The 16,520-nt window shown below is 45.5% G+C and overlaps 1 protein-coding gene across 1 annotated transcript; it reads left to right on the top strand.

The window, feature by feature from the left end:
• Window positions 1-216: 216 nt before the first annotated feature.
• usp53b (ubiquitin specific peptidase 53b) lies at window positions 217-16,405 on the top strand. Its single transcript, XM_042703092.1, has 18 exons — window positions 217-1,065; window positions 1,611-1,703; window positions 1,976-2,110; window positions 2,633-2,746; window positions 2,953-3,035; window positions 3,257-3,362; window positions 4,601-4,747; window positions 5,028-5,177; window positions 5,583-5,751; window positions 8,553-8,678; window positions 9,032-9,160; window positions 10,971-11,218; window positions 11,297-11,727; window positions 11,921-11,985; window positions 14,100-14,166; window positions 14,343-15,187; window positions 15,507-15,600; window positions 15,819-16,405. Exons 1-17 carry the CDS (start codon window positions 922-924, stop codon window positions 15,581-15,583), a joined length of 3,129 nt encoding a protein of 1,042 aa, XP_042559026.1. The 5' UTR covers window positions 217-921; the 3' UTR covers window positions 15,584-15,600; window positions 15,819-16,405.
• Window positions 16,406-16,520: the final 115 nt, after the last annotated feature.

The following is a 16,520-nucleotide window of genomic DNA, read 5'->3' as shown; positions in this document are numbered from 1 at the left end:
TAGGAGAACTTTGAGTTAGTTTGTAATTAATAAACATCTGTGGGTTTTGTACAAAAGATTTGCATTGTTCTAATGTTTACCGTTTATCTTTTTATGAATGTTTCATCTTGAATATCCTATCCTATTGAGGGACTTATTGTGTCTCTTTTGTTACTCTGACCTTGTGTACCTTCACTTGACCCACAAAGACAGAGAACAAGAAAGAACGTATAACAGATAACTTGTGACCTGTTGACCTATATGCACAAAGCACAGACCTTTCACTTCAAATTTTGGCTAATTTAAGGTGACTTTCTGTGCCATAGCTATTGATTTCTCTTAATTTACCCCTTCTCATTTCTTCTCCACAGGCTTTCCTTGTTATCAGATAGTGAAGTGCTCCACTCTCAAGCTCCTTTATGGATGATCCTGGGAAGGACCTCAATTGATCTCTTGGACAGACAAAGGAATTGAAATGGATCCATCTTGCAGCCACACTACTGTAGCACGGACTCTGCAGAGCCTTTTCACACAGATGTTCTCCCTCGGGCAGTGGAGAGGGGGGATGGTGATCAAAATGGAAGCTTCTGGAATGATAGCGCAAAGCCACTCAGTCTGGGGCGGAATGGCACCTACTCTGTAGGACTTCCATGGGGACTCTCACCTGCCCACAGCGATGCTTGCTGCTCTTTGCCGTTCTGTTTTCTTCCTTTACCTCTGTGAAAATTCATGTAACACATATGCACGCTCATGTAAAACATATGCACGTTTAAGGACTTCCTCTGGATCTTTCTGGACCAGTTTTTGTTGAGTTTCCCTCATCCACTGGACCCAAGTGTGTGGACACTCATGCTGCCCATGGACCACGGCCAGGCCAACCAGTACCTTTCGCTGTAACTCTTCCTGTGACTCATTCCTCGAGGGGTGCGGGGTACAAACCCAATGGCATGGGTGAAACTCTTCAAGAAGCAGGGTGGCAGTCTGGGGAAGACGTACCAGCCTGGCAGCATGCTCTCCCTGGCCCTCACCAAAGGCCTGCTGAATGAGCCGGGCCAGAACAGCTGTTTCCTCAACAGTGCTGTACAGGTCTGTCCCACTTAATCACGTCTCTGCTCTTATTTATCATTTTGTGGGTGGACAAGACCTTAGATATGTTTGCTTGTGAATGAACTGATGAACCTTTCAAATATATGGGTTACAACCTTTACTCATAGATAAAAGTTGATATCTATTACTGCCATAAATCCAGTAAAAAGAACAAAATGGGCTGTGTGATCGTAAAAGCAGATGTTGTAGATGTAAATACATGTCAAATATAATAGCAAGAAATGAAATTCCATGTTATTTGAGGTTTTAGTAGATAAAAAAGAAAGTAGCTGTAATGAATCAGTGCTTTTTTGCAACATGGTTAGTTTCTCACAAAATTGCTCAGGGTTAGTTTAGTAATATTGTTGCTGGTTGAAGATCTGTTTTGGTGTTTGATTCATTCAGTACTGTTACATTTAATGGACAGGATACTGCATGCATGTTGTTTCAAAGTAATCACAGAGTTCAGTTCATAAATGTACTCATCACCAAGTGATTGACCATCACAGAGGCAGTGATTGAGTTCCAATGGTTGTTCTGTACAGGTGTTATGGCAACTGGACATCTTTAGGAGAAGTCTGAGGCAGCTATCAGGGCATTTCTGTCTAGGTGATGCCTGCATTTTCTGTGCTCTTAAGGTGAGTGCTTTAATGCCACTATCCTAATTGTTTACTGTAGTTAAAACCCACTCCTACAAAATCAATATAAGAGTTAAAGGATACCTTGTTGGTGGGACATAGGAGGCTAGGTGAAGCTCAGGGGTGGATAGTGGTGTACTTCATTTTTGCTTACTTAATTGATGCTCAATTAGTGTACGATTTGCTCAGAGTATTCCAGTGTTTCTAATCGCAGGTAGTAAAATGCTACACTACACTGAACCTGTGTGTCGCCCCCTTGTCTGTTCCCACAGAGTATTTTCAGTCAGTTCCAGCAGAGTCGTGAGCGGGCGTTGCCGTCGGATACGCTGCGCCACGCCCTGGCTGAGACGTTTAAGGACGAGCAACGCTTTCAGCTGGGCCTGATGGATGATGCCGCCGAGTGCTTTGTACGTTTCCGGGGCTGTTGTGACCTCATTGCAGTGTTTATTTACAAAGCTCTGGGCAGGGCAGGGCAAGGCAGGGGAGGGCAGGGGAAGGCAAGGGAGGGCAGGGCAGGGCAGGGCAGGGCAGGGCAGGGCAGGGGAGGGCAGGGGAAGGCAAGGGAGGGCAGGGCAGGGCAGGGCAGGGCAGGGCAGGGGAGGGGACGGGACGGGACGGGACGGGACGGGACGGGATGGGGGAGAGGTCAGGACAGTGAGTGTCTTCCTGTGATGAGTGTCGGCAAAGTCACGGCAGAACAATCTTGAGGTGCATGTAAAGCTGGAGTGACTCCTCACCGATTATTTTTTCAATCCTGGGTTATAGTGATGGGTGAGACGCCAGCTCCAAAACACACACATTCTCCTGATGTTAATGTGCATGATAGGGGAACTAACACTAAAAACTAGTTTGGGACAGAATGAAAACATTGTGTCTACATTGCCGCACTGTCTCATAATTTCCTGAGAAATTCGTTTTTGTGGTTACAGGAAAACATTCTTGAGCGAATCCATCTGCACATTGTGGCAAACACCGCTACTGAGGTCTGCACCTCCAAATCCTGCATCACGCATCAGAAGTTTGCTATGACGTTGTACGAGCAGGTGCCACAGATGCTCTCATTCATTCAGTATTCATGTGCTGTACACTTGATTTCTGCTTCCTGCTTTGACACCTTTACGTGTCGTTGCTTTATAATCACCCGTTGATAGGATGAGAGTCTCATAAAGGCACAGAGTGTTTTTAGAAACAGCTCTCCGACTCCGACTGACTCACTGTCAAACATCTGTGTAATTGTTGTCATCCCCAGTTTGTGTGTCGAAGCTGTGGCGCCTCTTCCGACCCTCTTCCTTTCACAGAGTTGGTTCATTATGTCTCCACAACAGCACTCTGGTAAGTGGGCCTGCTTTCAGCTGGGAATTTGCATAAATTGCTGTCAGAATGCTCTTCCTCCTCCAGTATTTTTTCCCTGCTGATGAAGGAATGTTATGGCAAAGCAGTAATTTACTGGACCTTCTAAGCCGCATTTACACGTACTCACAGAGGATATTTAAGGTATGCATGTGGACGTTACAAGCCCATAACTGTTCCTGTGATATTTCTGTTGCTCTCAGCCAACAGGTGGAGAAAATCCTGGAGAAGAGTGACAGACTGAGAGCAGATATGTTTGGGGAACTCTTGCAGGCAGCGAACACTATGGGTGACCTCCGAAACTGTCCTGTGAGTGAGGACGTGTCAAATACTCTTGGCTTGTTTCATATCTGTGTGGAACTGGCTGGTTGAATTAATTGAGGCCTGAAGAACTTTTGTGTCAGGAGTGTGCAATCTGCGTTTGGCATTTCTGGAGACTAAAATGGTCAAGCAGTGACTAAAGCTGACGCAACAATGTTGTTAGTCACCAGTTAAAGTGGCCTGTGGCATACTTCAGCAGGGTTGCTTACATGACACTTTTTGTTGTAGAAGGAAAAGTCAGCATGTCATGTTAGAGTTTATACTAGGTACTTGGTCTATTTACATGTCTCTTACATGAATGTGGGACTTTGCTGGTGTGGTGATATTGGTTGGTCTGGTGTGTGCCGTGACATTGTGCTGTGTGCATTCTGTGCATCTGAGCAAGGAATTTCACGCAGGGTTTGAAAAAAAATGTGGACAGTTGCATTAAAAGAACTGAGACAGTTGTACAGTATAAAATGCACACAAACATTAAAAAGCATCTTTTATCTAATCCTTTAGAATTTGAACAGAATCTCCAGACTGCTCCTTTAAAGGCACTGCCATTGAGAAGAACCTTTATTTAATTCTGCTTATTTCTGCTTTAGGTGGCTATGAATATAATATCAATATATGAATATCTTTTTTGGTGCTGACGAGTCTGGGAGACTGCCTCTGTCTCTCATATTAGGGAAGAAACAGTCCGAGCAACTAACCAAGAGTCAGCAAACCAGCACATCTTCCTGATCTTCCTATCAACCATGCACCCAAGCCAGTATATGCACTGAGGGAGGGGCTTTGGGGACAGCCCTGAAGGGAGCAAGTGTTTTCTGGCAACCAGTATTGCTGATTGTAGCTTTGAGTTGATTTCTTCTCAAATCTAGTGATTTCATCTTATTTAGTTTTGATTAATTTCAAGACTGTTTATCTGTCTTCTTGGACTATTATCTGCCATAGTGGTACGTTGATAAACTTGAGAAGACTTTTCTGATTTGACATGGTTGTCTTTACAAAGGCAGGGTTTATTCACAATGTTTCCATATAGTTCTCAAAGGGTATTTAAGAGGAACCTAATGCTCCAGTGAAGATCAATAAATAATTTGGGGCTGTGTGCAAAATCAGTATTTTGTGGTGTGTTAGGGACATGACGGCAAACAGATCACACTGCTTTAAGTAGCTTTTTAGTATGTATCTGGGTGTGGATAAATTGTCCAGATGACTGACGGGTTTTTCCCCCTTTTTTGCAGAGCAACTGTGGCCAAAGTATAAAGATTCGCCGTGTGCTCATGAACTGCCCAGAAATAGTCACTATCGGGTTTGTGTGGGATGCCGAGCAGTCTGACCTCACAGAAGATGTCATCAGGTCACTGGGTCCACACCTAAACCTCTCGGGGGTAAGGGACACCGTCTGGCCCACAAGCCACACTCCGTACACCAGTCTCACATAGAACAGAAATCATGCACAACAGACTGTGATTTGCATGAGTGATGTTGTGCTGTCAGTGAATTGTTGGTATTTTAAATGGCTTTATGGAAGTACTTTAAATGGAGTTATGCCATAAAAGCAATGATGTAAAAATAAACCGACTGCAATGTACACATATCACTCCATAGAGTACACTGTGTCTGTGTTTTTGTCTTGTTCCTCATACACCCCGTGTCTCTTTGGCTCAGCTTTTCTACCGGGTCACGGATGAGAATGCCAAAAGGTGTGACCTTCACCTGGTGGGAATGATCTGCTACTCCAGTCGCCACTATTCCGCTTTTGCCTATCACAGCAAGTCTTCCAAATGGGTGTTTTTCGATGATGCTACAGTAAAAGAGGTTTGTTTTTACAAAGACAAGTTGAATTATTTAAATGCCTATATACTATATATTATATTTGCTTTTTGCGTTGTTCTATTAGCATTAAAAATGCCAATTACATTTTAAAATTTTAAACATTAAATGTTGGTATGTTATTCTTTGATAAAGAGCCTAAAACACATGGTCTTGGTTCAATAGAAGAACTCTTTTATGTTTATGCTTATATAGAGAAGAATGGTGGGATTTCTGCTGGTAGAGGATTTAAAGGGGATAAATCCTGCCATTAATAACAGGGATACCACATGGATGATTTTATGTACTATACTAGAGCCCAGTTGGGAAAATAACAAGTATATCCTTCCTTTTGCTGTCATTATTTTGTGTTCTGCATTTAAGCATTCCTAAAATGCCTTCTCCCTTCAGATTGGATCCAAGTGGAAAGATGTAGCCTCCAAATGCATGCGGGGCCACTTCCAGCCTCTCCTGCTGTTCTATGCCAACCCAGAGGGGAGTCCCATCTCCAATGAGGATGCCCCCAGACAGACCACCATGTGGTCCCGCTTTAAGTCTCCCATCAATGGGGAAGTTTCAGGTGAGGTTACTTCTGCTGGAAGTCCAAGTAACTTTTTGAAAACTGCAGCAAAAACCAGACCAGAGTGTTCATCTGTAATGTCAGTGATTTTGAATAGTGACATGATTAAAATGAGTGCACCACAGTGATTGTTCTGAAATTCCCATCGCCGGTTTCTATAAATATCACAACTCAAGCGAAGACTTGAGGCGAGGGAGGTAGACAGTCACAGAATCCACCTCTTTCATCCCCGAGTGCCAGAAATACTCTTTAAAAACCCTGTTGCAATGGAGTAGCTATTTTAATCGCACCAGGTACCATTTTATTAATATCCACAATTCACTTGTTTGAACTCTGACCTTGCTTAAATCCCATTTCTCTGGAACTATAAAGGCCTTCCAGATATAGTGTGCCAGGAATGGCACAGAGGCGCCGCGTCACATCACTCGGCAGAGTGGCAGAGTGTTATATAAAAGCATAAAAAGTCTGCCGTTGTCAGAGCGCAAATCTGTATGTTACAAACACTCTGGCTTTGGGTCCAAATCCCTCAGTCAGAGTTGGAGTGCTCCAGAGAGTGCCGGGTCGGTCCACACACACACAGACCTGAAGTCGGATGAGGACAGACACTCTGCTGTCGCATGGAGATTACCGCCTACGCCCCCACACTCCTCTCTTTCTCCTTCTCTCTTTTTTCTCTTCCCCTCACACTCTCTCCCCTGCTCTATCACCATCTCTCTCTCTCCCCTGCTCTATCCCCCTCTCTCTCTCTGTGTCCGTGTCTTTAACTGTGCTGTAATCCCTGAGTGCAGCCTGTTGGGCTGTCTGACGCTGGACATTACCTACATGTTTATCTTCCACTCAGTTTCGCCTCGTTTTGCTCAAGCTCATGGATTTCCATGGATACTTTTCCTCAAGTCTCTTATGCGCAAACCTCTAGTGGAATGGGACTCAGTTATTATTACCACATGAATCTCTGTAAGTAGCGCCGGCAGTATTTCTACATTCACAGTTTTGCAATTTTGCTATGGGGCTCCACTTGTATTGAACCTGTGTTTAGTCTTGGTGGTGAACTTGCCTTTAAATGTGCACACAGGGGCTTAGAGCTCAGTGCTCTCCTGAAGTGCCTTAAAGGAGTATGTGGTTTGAAGTGGCTGCCAGTTTGTTAGTCATGCTTTGCTGAGCACCGTGGTTTTTTTTCTTTCCGTAAAGTGCTTTTGCGCTCCTTTGGCAGTGCTTTTGCTGAGAATAAAGTTGGCCATTTGGAAGTACTGTAATGGGTGTGTTGGATGCCAACATTTTATGGAATTTTCAACCCTCTCACCGTCCTTAAGTGCCCTCTCAAGAAAAGATGGTACCACCAAGCTGAGGTGCCTGCTATGACAAAGATGCATTTTTGATGCACCTTTCTAAAGATTGAATCAATGCAAGAAAAATGCTCACAAATCGTATCAGGACTATCATTTAGTAATAAACACTCCTTTTTGCTATCAATGAAGTTGGGTTTTGGCTACAGTCCACTGTCCAGTGCTAGAAAATGCAATCGTCTGCTCTTTTCAAGCAGTCATTGGGCTATAATCATTGTGTCACTCTAATACAGTTTCTGGGAAAATAGCTGATGTAAGCATTCCGAGTTTCACCTTTGTGATCTTCACTCTGAAGCCTGTTGAGGAAGCCAAGAGTGTGTTGGGGACACACCTCTCAGTGTGCTGTTTGGAGAGGAGTGCCCTGGATTGGATTACTACAGATCATTTCCCTGATGGATAATGCCACACAATCATTTTCCCTTTCATCTCTGGGCGTAATCCCCCTCAGGTTCCCAGAGCACGGCCTGGCCTACGCTGCTCAGCATCTGGGCCAGCAAGCGCCGCAGCTGCCCTATATAACTCAGCACAGCACACGACGGCAGCCCACTGACTTAACAGATTTTAGAACACGACACAACACACACGACAGCAGCCCACTGACTTAACAGATTTTAGAACACAACACAACACACACGACAGCAGCCCACTGACTTAACAGATTTTAGAACACGACACAACACAACACACGACAGCAGCCCACTGACTTAACAGATTTTAGAACACAACACACACGACAGCAGCCCACTGACTTAACAGATTTTAGAACACGACACAACACAACACAACACAACAGCCCACTGACTTAACAGATTTTAGAACACAACACAACACACACGACAGCAGCCCACTGACTTAACAGATTTTAGAACACGACACAACACAACACAACAGCCCACTGACTTAACAGATTTTAGAACACAACACAACACACACGACAGCAGCCCACTGACTTAACAGATTTTAGAACACGACACAACACAACACAACAGCCCACTGACTTAACAGATTTTAAAACACGACACAACACACACAACAGCAGCCCACTGATTTAACAGATTTTAGAACACAACACACACAACAACAACAGCCCACTGACTTTGACAATGAAGTATAACACAACAACTGCTGCTGCACAGAGTCTACAGTATATCTTCATCCAGCATACAATTAATGTAATTCATAATGCAACTCTGGACTGCAGTCTTCTTACTAAATAGTTTCAGTACAGCACTCAAATACAGTAAACTGTCTGGCTGATGATATTTTGTTAACCGACAAATAAAAAAAGGACTGATGACTCAGGTCAGCGTAGCCAATGTAAAAAAAACTTCACTGAATGTTCTTTTCAGGCTGAGGACGTATTTGATGACTTATATACTAGAAATGTCGTATGTGTTGCACATTTTGTTGTGTTACGCTGTTTTGTTAAGTCCTGCTGGTGTGTGTGTTGTTCCGCAGTGACGGACGGTCCTCATTCGGGGTCGAAGAAGCTTGACGGAGCGAGGGACAGTGCTCCTCTGCGCACTGGACAGAGCTCCCATAAGTCCACACAGCAGACGGCACCTAACTCAGGCTACAGTAGACGTAAGGAACAGGAAAGACTATGTAACACTGACAACTCCAACCAGCTAATCCATATTTTCGGCATCCAAATTTGCTATTCAGATAATTATATGAAAAATCAAGTGCTATGCTCTCACAAAAACAGTCCTACGTTGTAAATGGCTAATTTATGTATTGTGTTTAATATAACCATTTGGTATGATGTAAAACACTTTATGGGATGGATTCACCAGAATACAATAAACTGTCCAAAATATTGTGTTGGTGTTTTATCCTGCATTTAACCACAGTTTTATATCAATGAACATGCTCCATAAATGACCTTCTCATGGTACTGATGTTTCCATATTTTGCGCTCCTTTTGCATGCTGTAGTCAAAGCTGCCCCTGGCAGTCCAAGCCGATTGCGTGAGTCTTCCAGGGAGAGTGCACAGCGAGGAGGGGAGGTGCAGAAGAAGGAGAGCGAGAGGGCCCATCGGAGACCAGACTCTTTGCAGCACCGAGGTACTGCCAAACTTCCAACCAGTCTGCTGCCAAACTCTATTGATTATGTATGGCTGTGCTCACATTGATTCAGGCAGTCATATTGTTTTTGAGTGTTTCTTAGGTCGCTTAGTCCCACTGTCTAGACAGACAAGAGAAAGTTTGAATTTTCCATACATTCCGAATAAGGGGCTAATCTAGGTAGAGCTTAAGTTTATTGGAAGATTGATTTGTTGGACTTTGACTTTACGGTACATAATTCAATGAAGCCTCAAATTCTAACGTTTTGAGACGGTAATTCTAGCGTTATGAAACAGTAATTCTAACGTTTTGAGACGGTAATTCTAGCGTTATGAGATGGTAATTTTAGTGTTATGAGACAGTAATTCTAGCGTTATGAGATGGTAATTTTCTTTTTTTATGATCATTGTGAGGCTGGCTTTAATCTCTTCTTTTTGAACACTGGCACAAAGCATCATTTTGCTAAATGGAAAATGTTCACTTGCTTGTGGAATATGCGGAAGAGTGACACTGTTAAATTGTGTTGATCTGTGGTAAAAACAGGATTAATGAATGAATGCATCTACAGTACCATTACCATCTCTGCTTAAAATAATCGGATTTAGAAAATTTAGGAAAAAAAGGTTCTGCCTCTTTGCTTTTTTTGTTTTGTTTTGTTTTGTTTTCAATTTTCGACTCATCTTCATATGTGGGTACCAAGTTTCTATGTGTTAAGAGCCTAAAATAAAAACAACGTGATGGCTTGTACAGCTCATGTTTGACCAGAGGCAACTCCTCAGCTTACACAATGTTTGTAAACACACATTTCTTGGCATTCCTCTCCAAATGAAAAATGTCTTTGTGATGTTATGCCCATGGGCAGAAGATGAAAGGCCTTCTCAGCCGGCTTGGGCCATGGGAATGATGTTAACTGTTTTGACTCCTTATCCATAGAACCATTGTATTCTCAACATCCCATTTTGTAACACTCTTTATGCAGAACTTTTTCACATCATGAAATATTTTTAGACATTATTGCAACCCCCATTAATATCTACACAAGTGCATCCTTCATAGAATTACAAAGTGTAACAGTTAAATATTTAGGCAAATGTGTCCTGAGCCAAAACAGTACCGTTTTATGTGAGCTTTGACAAAACCATTTTCGTTCCCTAAATGCCCTCGATGTTGCACTGGTGGCTTATACTCTCTCATGCGAGTGGGCGATTCTGGATGCGTCACAATTTCATTTTATCCTTTTTTTTTGCGTTTTAGGGAAAAGAGGGCACTGGCTTTAACAGAAGGGCAAAGTAAGGGCGACTGGTAGTCAGGAAATGCGTTACAGCGCTGGCACATCTCCAGAGGCCAAGAGCACCATCTGCCTCCAAAGCAGAGGAGAGCGGGCACAAGGCAAAAATAGACCCATGGAGAAGGGCTTCCACTCTGCCTTTACAATGTTGTCTTCTGCTGCACTTTGCAAGGGTTAGCCCATTTAATGTAGGACCTGCCAGTGCAGTGGGCACAGCGAACAGCATGTCCGTCTCTGCTTATTCACTATGCAGAAAACTTACCTCAGTTATGGACATGTACACCGATATGATGTATTGGAACTGTGGCAGTTACTACAGAATGGGACAACAAAAAACACCAGGTAAAACGTTTATTAGATCGGAGCTTTTAAGGAGGGTCACATATTTCAAAGGATGTGGTGGTATTTAGGGTGATGTTATTATTTACGGTGATATGTATGCGAAAGTTATTATAGTTACACTTTTTGTCGATTGCACTGTTCAGGTACCTTAAATAAAGACTTTTTTTTGTCTCCTGTCAGATATGACATATCCTAGGGCCACGTCACCCCCAGAAAATGGCCTGCGGTCTCACCCAGACCAGCGGATGCGTTCGTCTCAAGGCCGGGGCTCCGTGCGGCAGGACCGCTCCTCCCTCCATCCCCAGCGCTCGCCCCAGGAGTCCCGCCCTCACTCCCACCCCACTGCCCACAGCGGTGCCACTCGGAGGCAGGAGACCCGCGAGACGGACCCGCAGCAGGAGCGAGGAGGAGGAGGAGGAGGAGGAGGAGGAGGCGGGGGCAGCGGTGGTGGTGGTGGTGGTGGTGGTGGTGGTGGTGGTGGTGGTGGTGGTGGAGGAGGTGGAGGAGGAGGAGGAGGAGGAGGGGGGAAGCCGCGTGCTCCGTCCTGGCGACCGGTGCGCGAGGTCCTGAATGTGGACAGTGTGTTCAGTGAGTTGGAGCTGCGGCAGCAGGGCAGCCCGCGTTGCACCCGCTCCCAGGGCCAGCAGAGGGCACCACTGCCCGAGCGCAAGCAGAAGGGCCTGATGACCATCTACGAGGACGAAGGCCGCCACGACAGCGAGAGCCGCAGCTCCCAGGACTCACAGCAGCACGCCGCACGCTCCAAGGGGGGCACCAACGCGCCCCTGCGTGCCGACAACTGGACCATCCAGCGCACGGAGTCGGGCTATGAGAGCAGTGACCGACTTAGCAGCGGCTCCACCAACCCAGACTCGCCAGGCGTGGAGAACTTGGCTGGAAAGGAGCTGAAGCTGGCGCAGGACACGCCTCCGCTCAGGTAGGCACTCCAGTCACTGGGGAGCATGGTGGCATGGTGAGCATGGTGGCATGGTGGCATGGTGGCATCCTTGGATCCTGTTAAGAGAACAGCACTGGTCATTGCCAAAGTACACTGAGATTAATGAGGATTAATCATGAACTCAAATGCATCAGTTTACTGAGAAACTGCCTACTTGTTTGTTTGTCCCTAGGGGTCAGGTTCACCACAACAGAGGCGAGATGACGAATGACCCCACTCCTTCTCCACTGTACCATAGTAAGTGACCCCTCATTCTCCCCTCTACCATAGTAAGTGACCCCTCATTCTCCCCTGTAGCATAGTAAGTGACCCCTCATTCTCCACTCCATAGTAAGTGACCCCTCATTCTCCCCTGTACCATAGTAAGTGACCCCTCATTCTCCCCTGTAGCATAGTAAGTGACCCCTCATTCTCCACTGTACCATAGTAAGTGACCCCACTCGTTCTCCACTCTACCATAGTAAGTGACCCCTCATTCTCCACTGTACCATAGTAAGTGACCCCTCATTCTCCACTGTACCATAGTAAGTGACCCCACTCGTTCTCCACTCCATAGTAAGTGACCCCACTCGTTCTCCACTCCATAGTAAGTGACCCCTCATTCTCCCCTGTAGCATAGTAAGTGACCCCTCATTCTCCACGCCATAGTAAGTGACCCCTCATTCTCCCCTGTACCATAGTAAGTGACCCCTCATTCTCCCCTCTACCATAGTAAGTGACCCCTCATCCTCCCCTCTACCATAGTAAGTGACCCCACTCCTTCTCCACTCCATAGTAAGTGACCCCTCATTCTCCCCTCCATAGTAAGTGACCCCTCATTCTCCCCTCTACCATAGTAAGTGACCCCTCATTCTCCACTCCATAGTAAGTGACCCCTCATTCTCCACTCCATAGTAAGTGACCCCTCATTCTCCCCTGTAGCATAGTAAGTGACCCCACTCCTTCCCCACTCCATAGTAAGTGACCACTCCTTCCCCACTCCATAGTAAGTGCTCCGTCAGTCTGAGTCACAGTGTTAGATGCCGGGAAGCTGCACCGTGCTCTGAGTCCCAGGCCTCATCCTGTTTGTGTTTATGAGAAACCTGACTGACATCTTTATGGATGCTGCTATAACATTACAGGAGGGTGCTTAATTACTTGGCCTCTGACATGTGGAGGTCTCCATGGGGTCAGGTGTTTCCAGTAACTGTTTGAAAACATTGTTACGAGATGGAGATTTAAACCAGGTTTAACCACCTGGGCTAGTGGTTCATAAGAAGGTGTTAATGAGGGCCTTGAGAGGATAGATATCTTAGAGCATTCAAAATAGCTGGTGAACTGCCCACAGAATTTCAAATTACATGCTTTTTGCAGATATTTAGATTTTTATTTATATTTCATTTTCATATTTTGGTAAAATAAGTGAATAACTGCTGGGGTGAAAACTACAGAATGTTTTGACCCAAGTTTAGAGCAAAGGGGTTTCAAAGAGCAAAAAGCTGATTACAAGTCCCTGTATGCCATTTTATCCCCTTACTCAATAGTAGAAGATTATGTTCCAGCGAGCAGGAAGCAATGGGGCCGCTGGGAGGCAGACCTCTGTCATGTCTGTGCTGATTTACGAGAGCGGTGAGCTGGCCATGCACAAAGCCCAGCTAGCTCCGCTGTCTAATCTGCATTTACTATTTAAAAGCCAACTGCCGTTTCTAAGAAGTAAGCACCAGAGATAGTCAGTTTCGCAGGAATTGCGTTGTAAGGGAGACACTGGAAGTCTCATCAGGTGAGGTTTATACAATCACAGGGATATTTTTACAGATGAAGCATATCACTTTGGAAACACCTCATGTTACCTTAAGCTTTTTCTCTGCTTTGTCTTAAAATGTTTCACTTTAATCTGGAATGTAGAACTGCCAACATTCTCCAGGCCCATTGACAACCCAGAAGCTAATGTGTCTGATCATCTCTCACAGCTTTTATCCTTGTGTGGACCTGTAGGTCAACAGGAAAGGGAAAATAACTTTTCTATTTATAAAGTGGTGGAATTTAGCATGCAAGCAGCCTCCTGGTGAACTGGGCTGGGTGGCTGCCTCTCCCTCCCTCCTCCTGGGTCTGGCTGTCCTGTCTCTACTCCTCTACTGCCCTCCAGTGGCCACATGCTGAAATGATAATTACCGACACTATCACATGCTGCATTTCAAAATGGAGGCTGTATCATCTCAAATGAAAATCTGAGATGGATGATACAGTAACTTAGTTTGAGAGCGCAGCTAGTTACAAGGTCTCATGAAATGATGGCATTTAGTAATCTTTGTTCTTACTTCTGCTCTCACGTCACTTTTTCATTACATTGTGTTTCATTTGACCTCTCACAGGTAAACATCTGCTGAAATCTCAGGGAAAGAATTCAGATCATCTGGTGAAATGCAGTCCTAGTTCCAGGTAATGCATGGGACCTTGGAAGCCTATCAAATCCACAACATAATATTAAATCAATAATTCATAGAAGTTATGTTAAAGTTACTGTAGTCTATGTAAGGATGCAGTGCAGTTGTTTCCTTGAAGAGGATGGTGCTCTACTCTAACTTGTTTACTTTGTCTGTCTTTGTTCCTTGCAGAAGGAAGCTCAGATATTCCTCCAGCAGCTCAAAGAAAGGTGGCACCTCAGAACGGGATCCCATGCCCTCCAACTCTAGACATGAACAGGAGGATTTGTCCCTCCGGGGCCACCGTTCAGACAGCCCGCCACCTAGACACCTGGGTAAAGTGAGCAGTTCCGAGTGCAACAGCTCGGACGAACTGACCAACCCGCTCTCCGAGCAGGAGGACAGCGCGTACCGCTCCAGCACCAGTGAGACTGCTCTGGCCGAATCCCCCCGGCCCCCCTACGCGCCCGCCACCCAGCTCCCGTCCCCCCGACAGGAGTCTCCACTGGCGACACCCCCCATCCGCGCCAAGCATGCTGCAGCTGCTGCGCGCCAAGGGGAGGGGCGCACACCCCCATTCCGACCGCGTCTGCTGCAGGAGCCCTCTCAGACGAGCCCGCGACCCTTGACCCGCAGCGCTCCCGCCTCCGCCTCCACCTCTGTCTCCCACCGGAGGACGGAGCCCGGCGGCACCCGCACGCCCTCCTCAGACGTCAGCTCAAAGTCAGGCTCGGACCAGGAGCGCAGCGATGGAGGTGCAGGGGAGGGGGAGGAGAGGGGCCGCGGCTCGGAACGCAGCAGCAGCGGCGGAGGCAGTGGCGGCCCTCAGGGGACGGGGGTCACGCTGACCACGTATTTCTCGGTGGATAACTGCATGACGGACATGTACCGGCTCAAGTACCACCACCAGAGGCCCCTGCTGCTGTCTGTGGCCGAGCCCAGGCCCGTGGGGAGAGGAGGAGGAGAGCACCGGGAGGTGGGCCACCCCAACGAGACGCAGGGCGCCTCAGAGCCCAGCAGGAGCAGAGCTGACCTGGGTTAGAGCTGCCAGCACTCACAGCACATCAGACCTCCACCCTGAGGAGAGCCGTAGGCCTACATGTATTCTGTTATCCTTAGGTGACCATCAGAGGCCTAGTGCCCCAGTACCCTCACATGGCCCCCTCTTCAAGTCCTTTCCCCTAGACCCTAATCTCAGAGGATCTGGACTATATAGCTGCTCCGCAGACTAGATCTTGTCCTGACCTTAAAAGCTTGTTGCTTTTGTATTGAAATGCAATGTAATGTTAATGGCTCCATACTGGCACAGCAGCAGATATTTCACTGTTCTGACTTGGCCGTGTCTTACAATTTTAGGCTATGCAAGCAGTAAGCCCACAGCAAAATGGAACCCAGTGACTCCAAAAGGACTGGATGAGCATGGCTTTTTGTGATGAATGTTGCAGTATTGGTAAGTGGTTTTGTTTGGTCAAAAGTCAAAATAATGTGACCTCTAAATGTATAAAGGCGGGATAGATGAGAAACCATCAACGATATTTGTCTTTTAGTCTCACTTAAGCATATTCATGAAGAGTTCAACAAATTTCACTTTCACAACGTGTAGTTGCATATTCAAGCACACTTCTTGTGACACGTGTGTGTGTGTGTTTCTTCCTCTTTTCTCTTCAGGGTCTAATATGGAGGGGAAGTCTTGAGATGGATGCCAAAGAACACTTGTGGGAAATAGATCCTAAAACCTCAGATAAAAGGAACATTGCCAAATCGTTAACCTGGTTATTGTGTACATATAAACAAACTATGTAAGCCATAAATGTAGTGGAAGCTGAATGATCCCTCCTCTGTTCAGCTCTGGTGTGGAGTCGTTCCCTCAGACGGCCACCAGAGGTCAGTATGCACCTTTACTTCTTGCACCTATACTCCTCTTCGCTTGCTAACATGGTTGGCTAATTTCTATGCTTTAACTCAAGTGGTACAAATAATGTATGAAATACCTTTGCATAAGGCTTGTCTAAAAGATGAGTCTAAATATTATTTGTTCCCTCAAGCTTTACTGTTATGTTGTATTTTCTTTCAATGTGGAGTTTGTACATACTTGTCAGATGTTTATTTATGGAGTGCCTTTCCAAGTTTTTTCATGAATAGATATTATTCATGAGTCATGAACAATGTTGTAAAATGATGTCCACTTCTATATTTTTGGAGATGCCTATGCATTTATTTTTATTCTTTGTTTAATAAACTTCATTCAAACATGATGCGTTTCACTTACTGTCTTTGTTTTATCCATATTCTACACAATATCATCTGTGTCATGACTTGCATGACTTCACAAGAATTTATATTTTATATTATTTTCTACCAACCAAGTAA

The sequence above is a fragment of the Clupea harengus genome, chromosome 22 (assembly GCF_900700415.2).
Source record: "Clupea harengus chromosome 22, Ch_v2.0.2, whole genome shotgun sequence".
Taxonomy (NCBI): domain Eukaryota; kingdom Metazoa; phylum Chordata; class Actinopteri; order Clupeiformes; family Clupeidae; genus Clupea; species Clupea harengus.
This window is presented reverse-complemented; position numbering and strand designations above follow the sequence as displayed.

Excerpts from the sequence above, each read along its gene's own strand:
- usp53b (XM_042703092.1), top strand. The coding sequence starts at position 922 with ATGGCATGGGTGAAACTCTTCAAGAAGCAGGGTGGCAGTCTGGGGAAG. Across the intron at positions 5,178-5,582 it reads ATGATGCTACAGTAAAAGAG|ATTGGATCCAAGTGGAAAGA; the intron begins GTTTGTTTTTAC and ends TTCTCCCTTCAG. Across the intron at positions 11,728-11,920 it reads CAGGACACGCCTCCGCTCAG|GGGTCAGGTTCACCACAACA; the intron begins GTAGGCACTCCA and ends GTTTGTCCCTAG.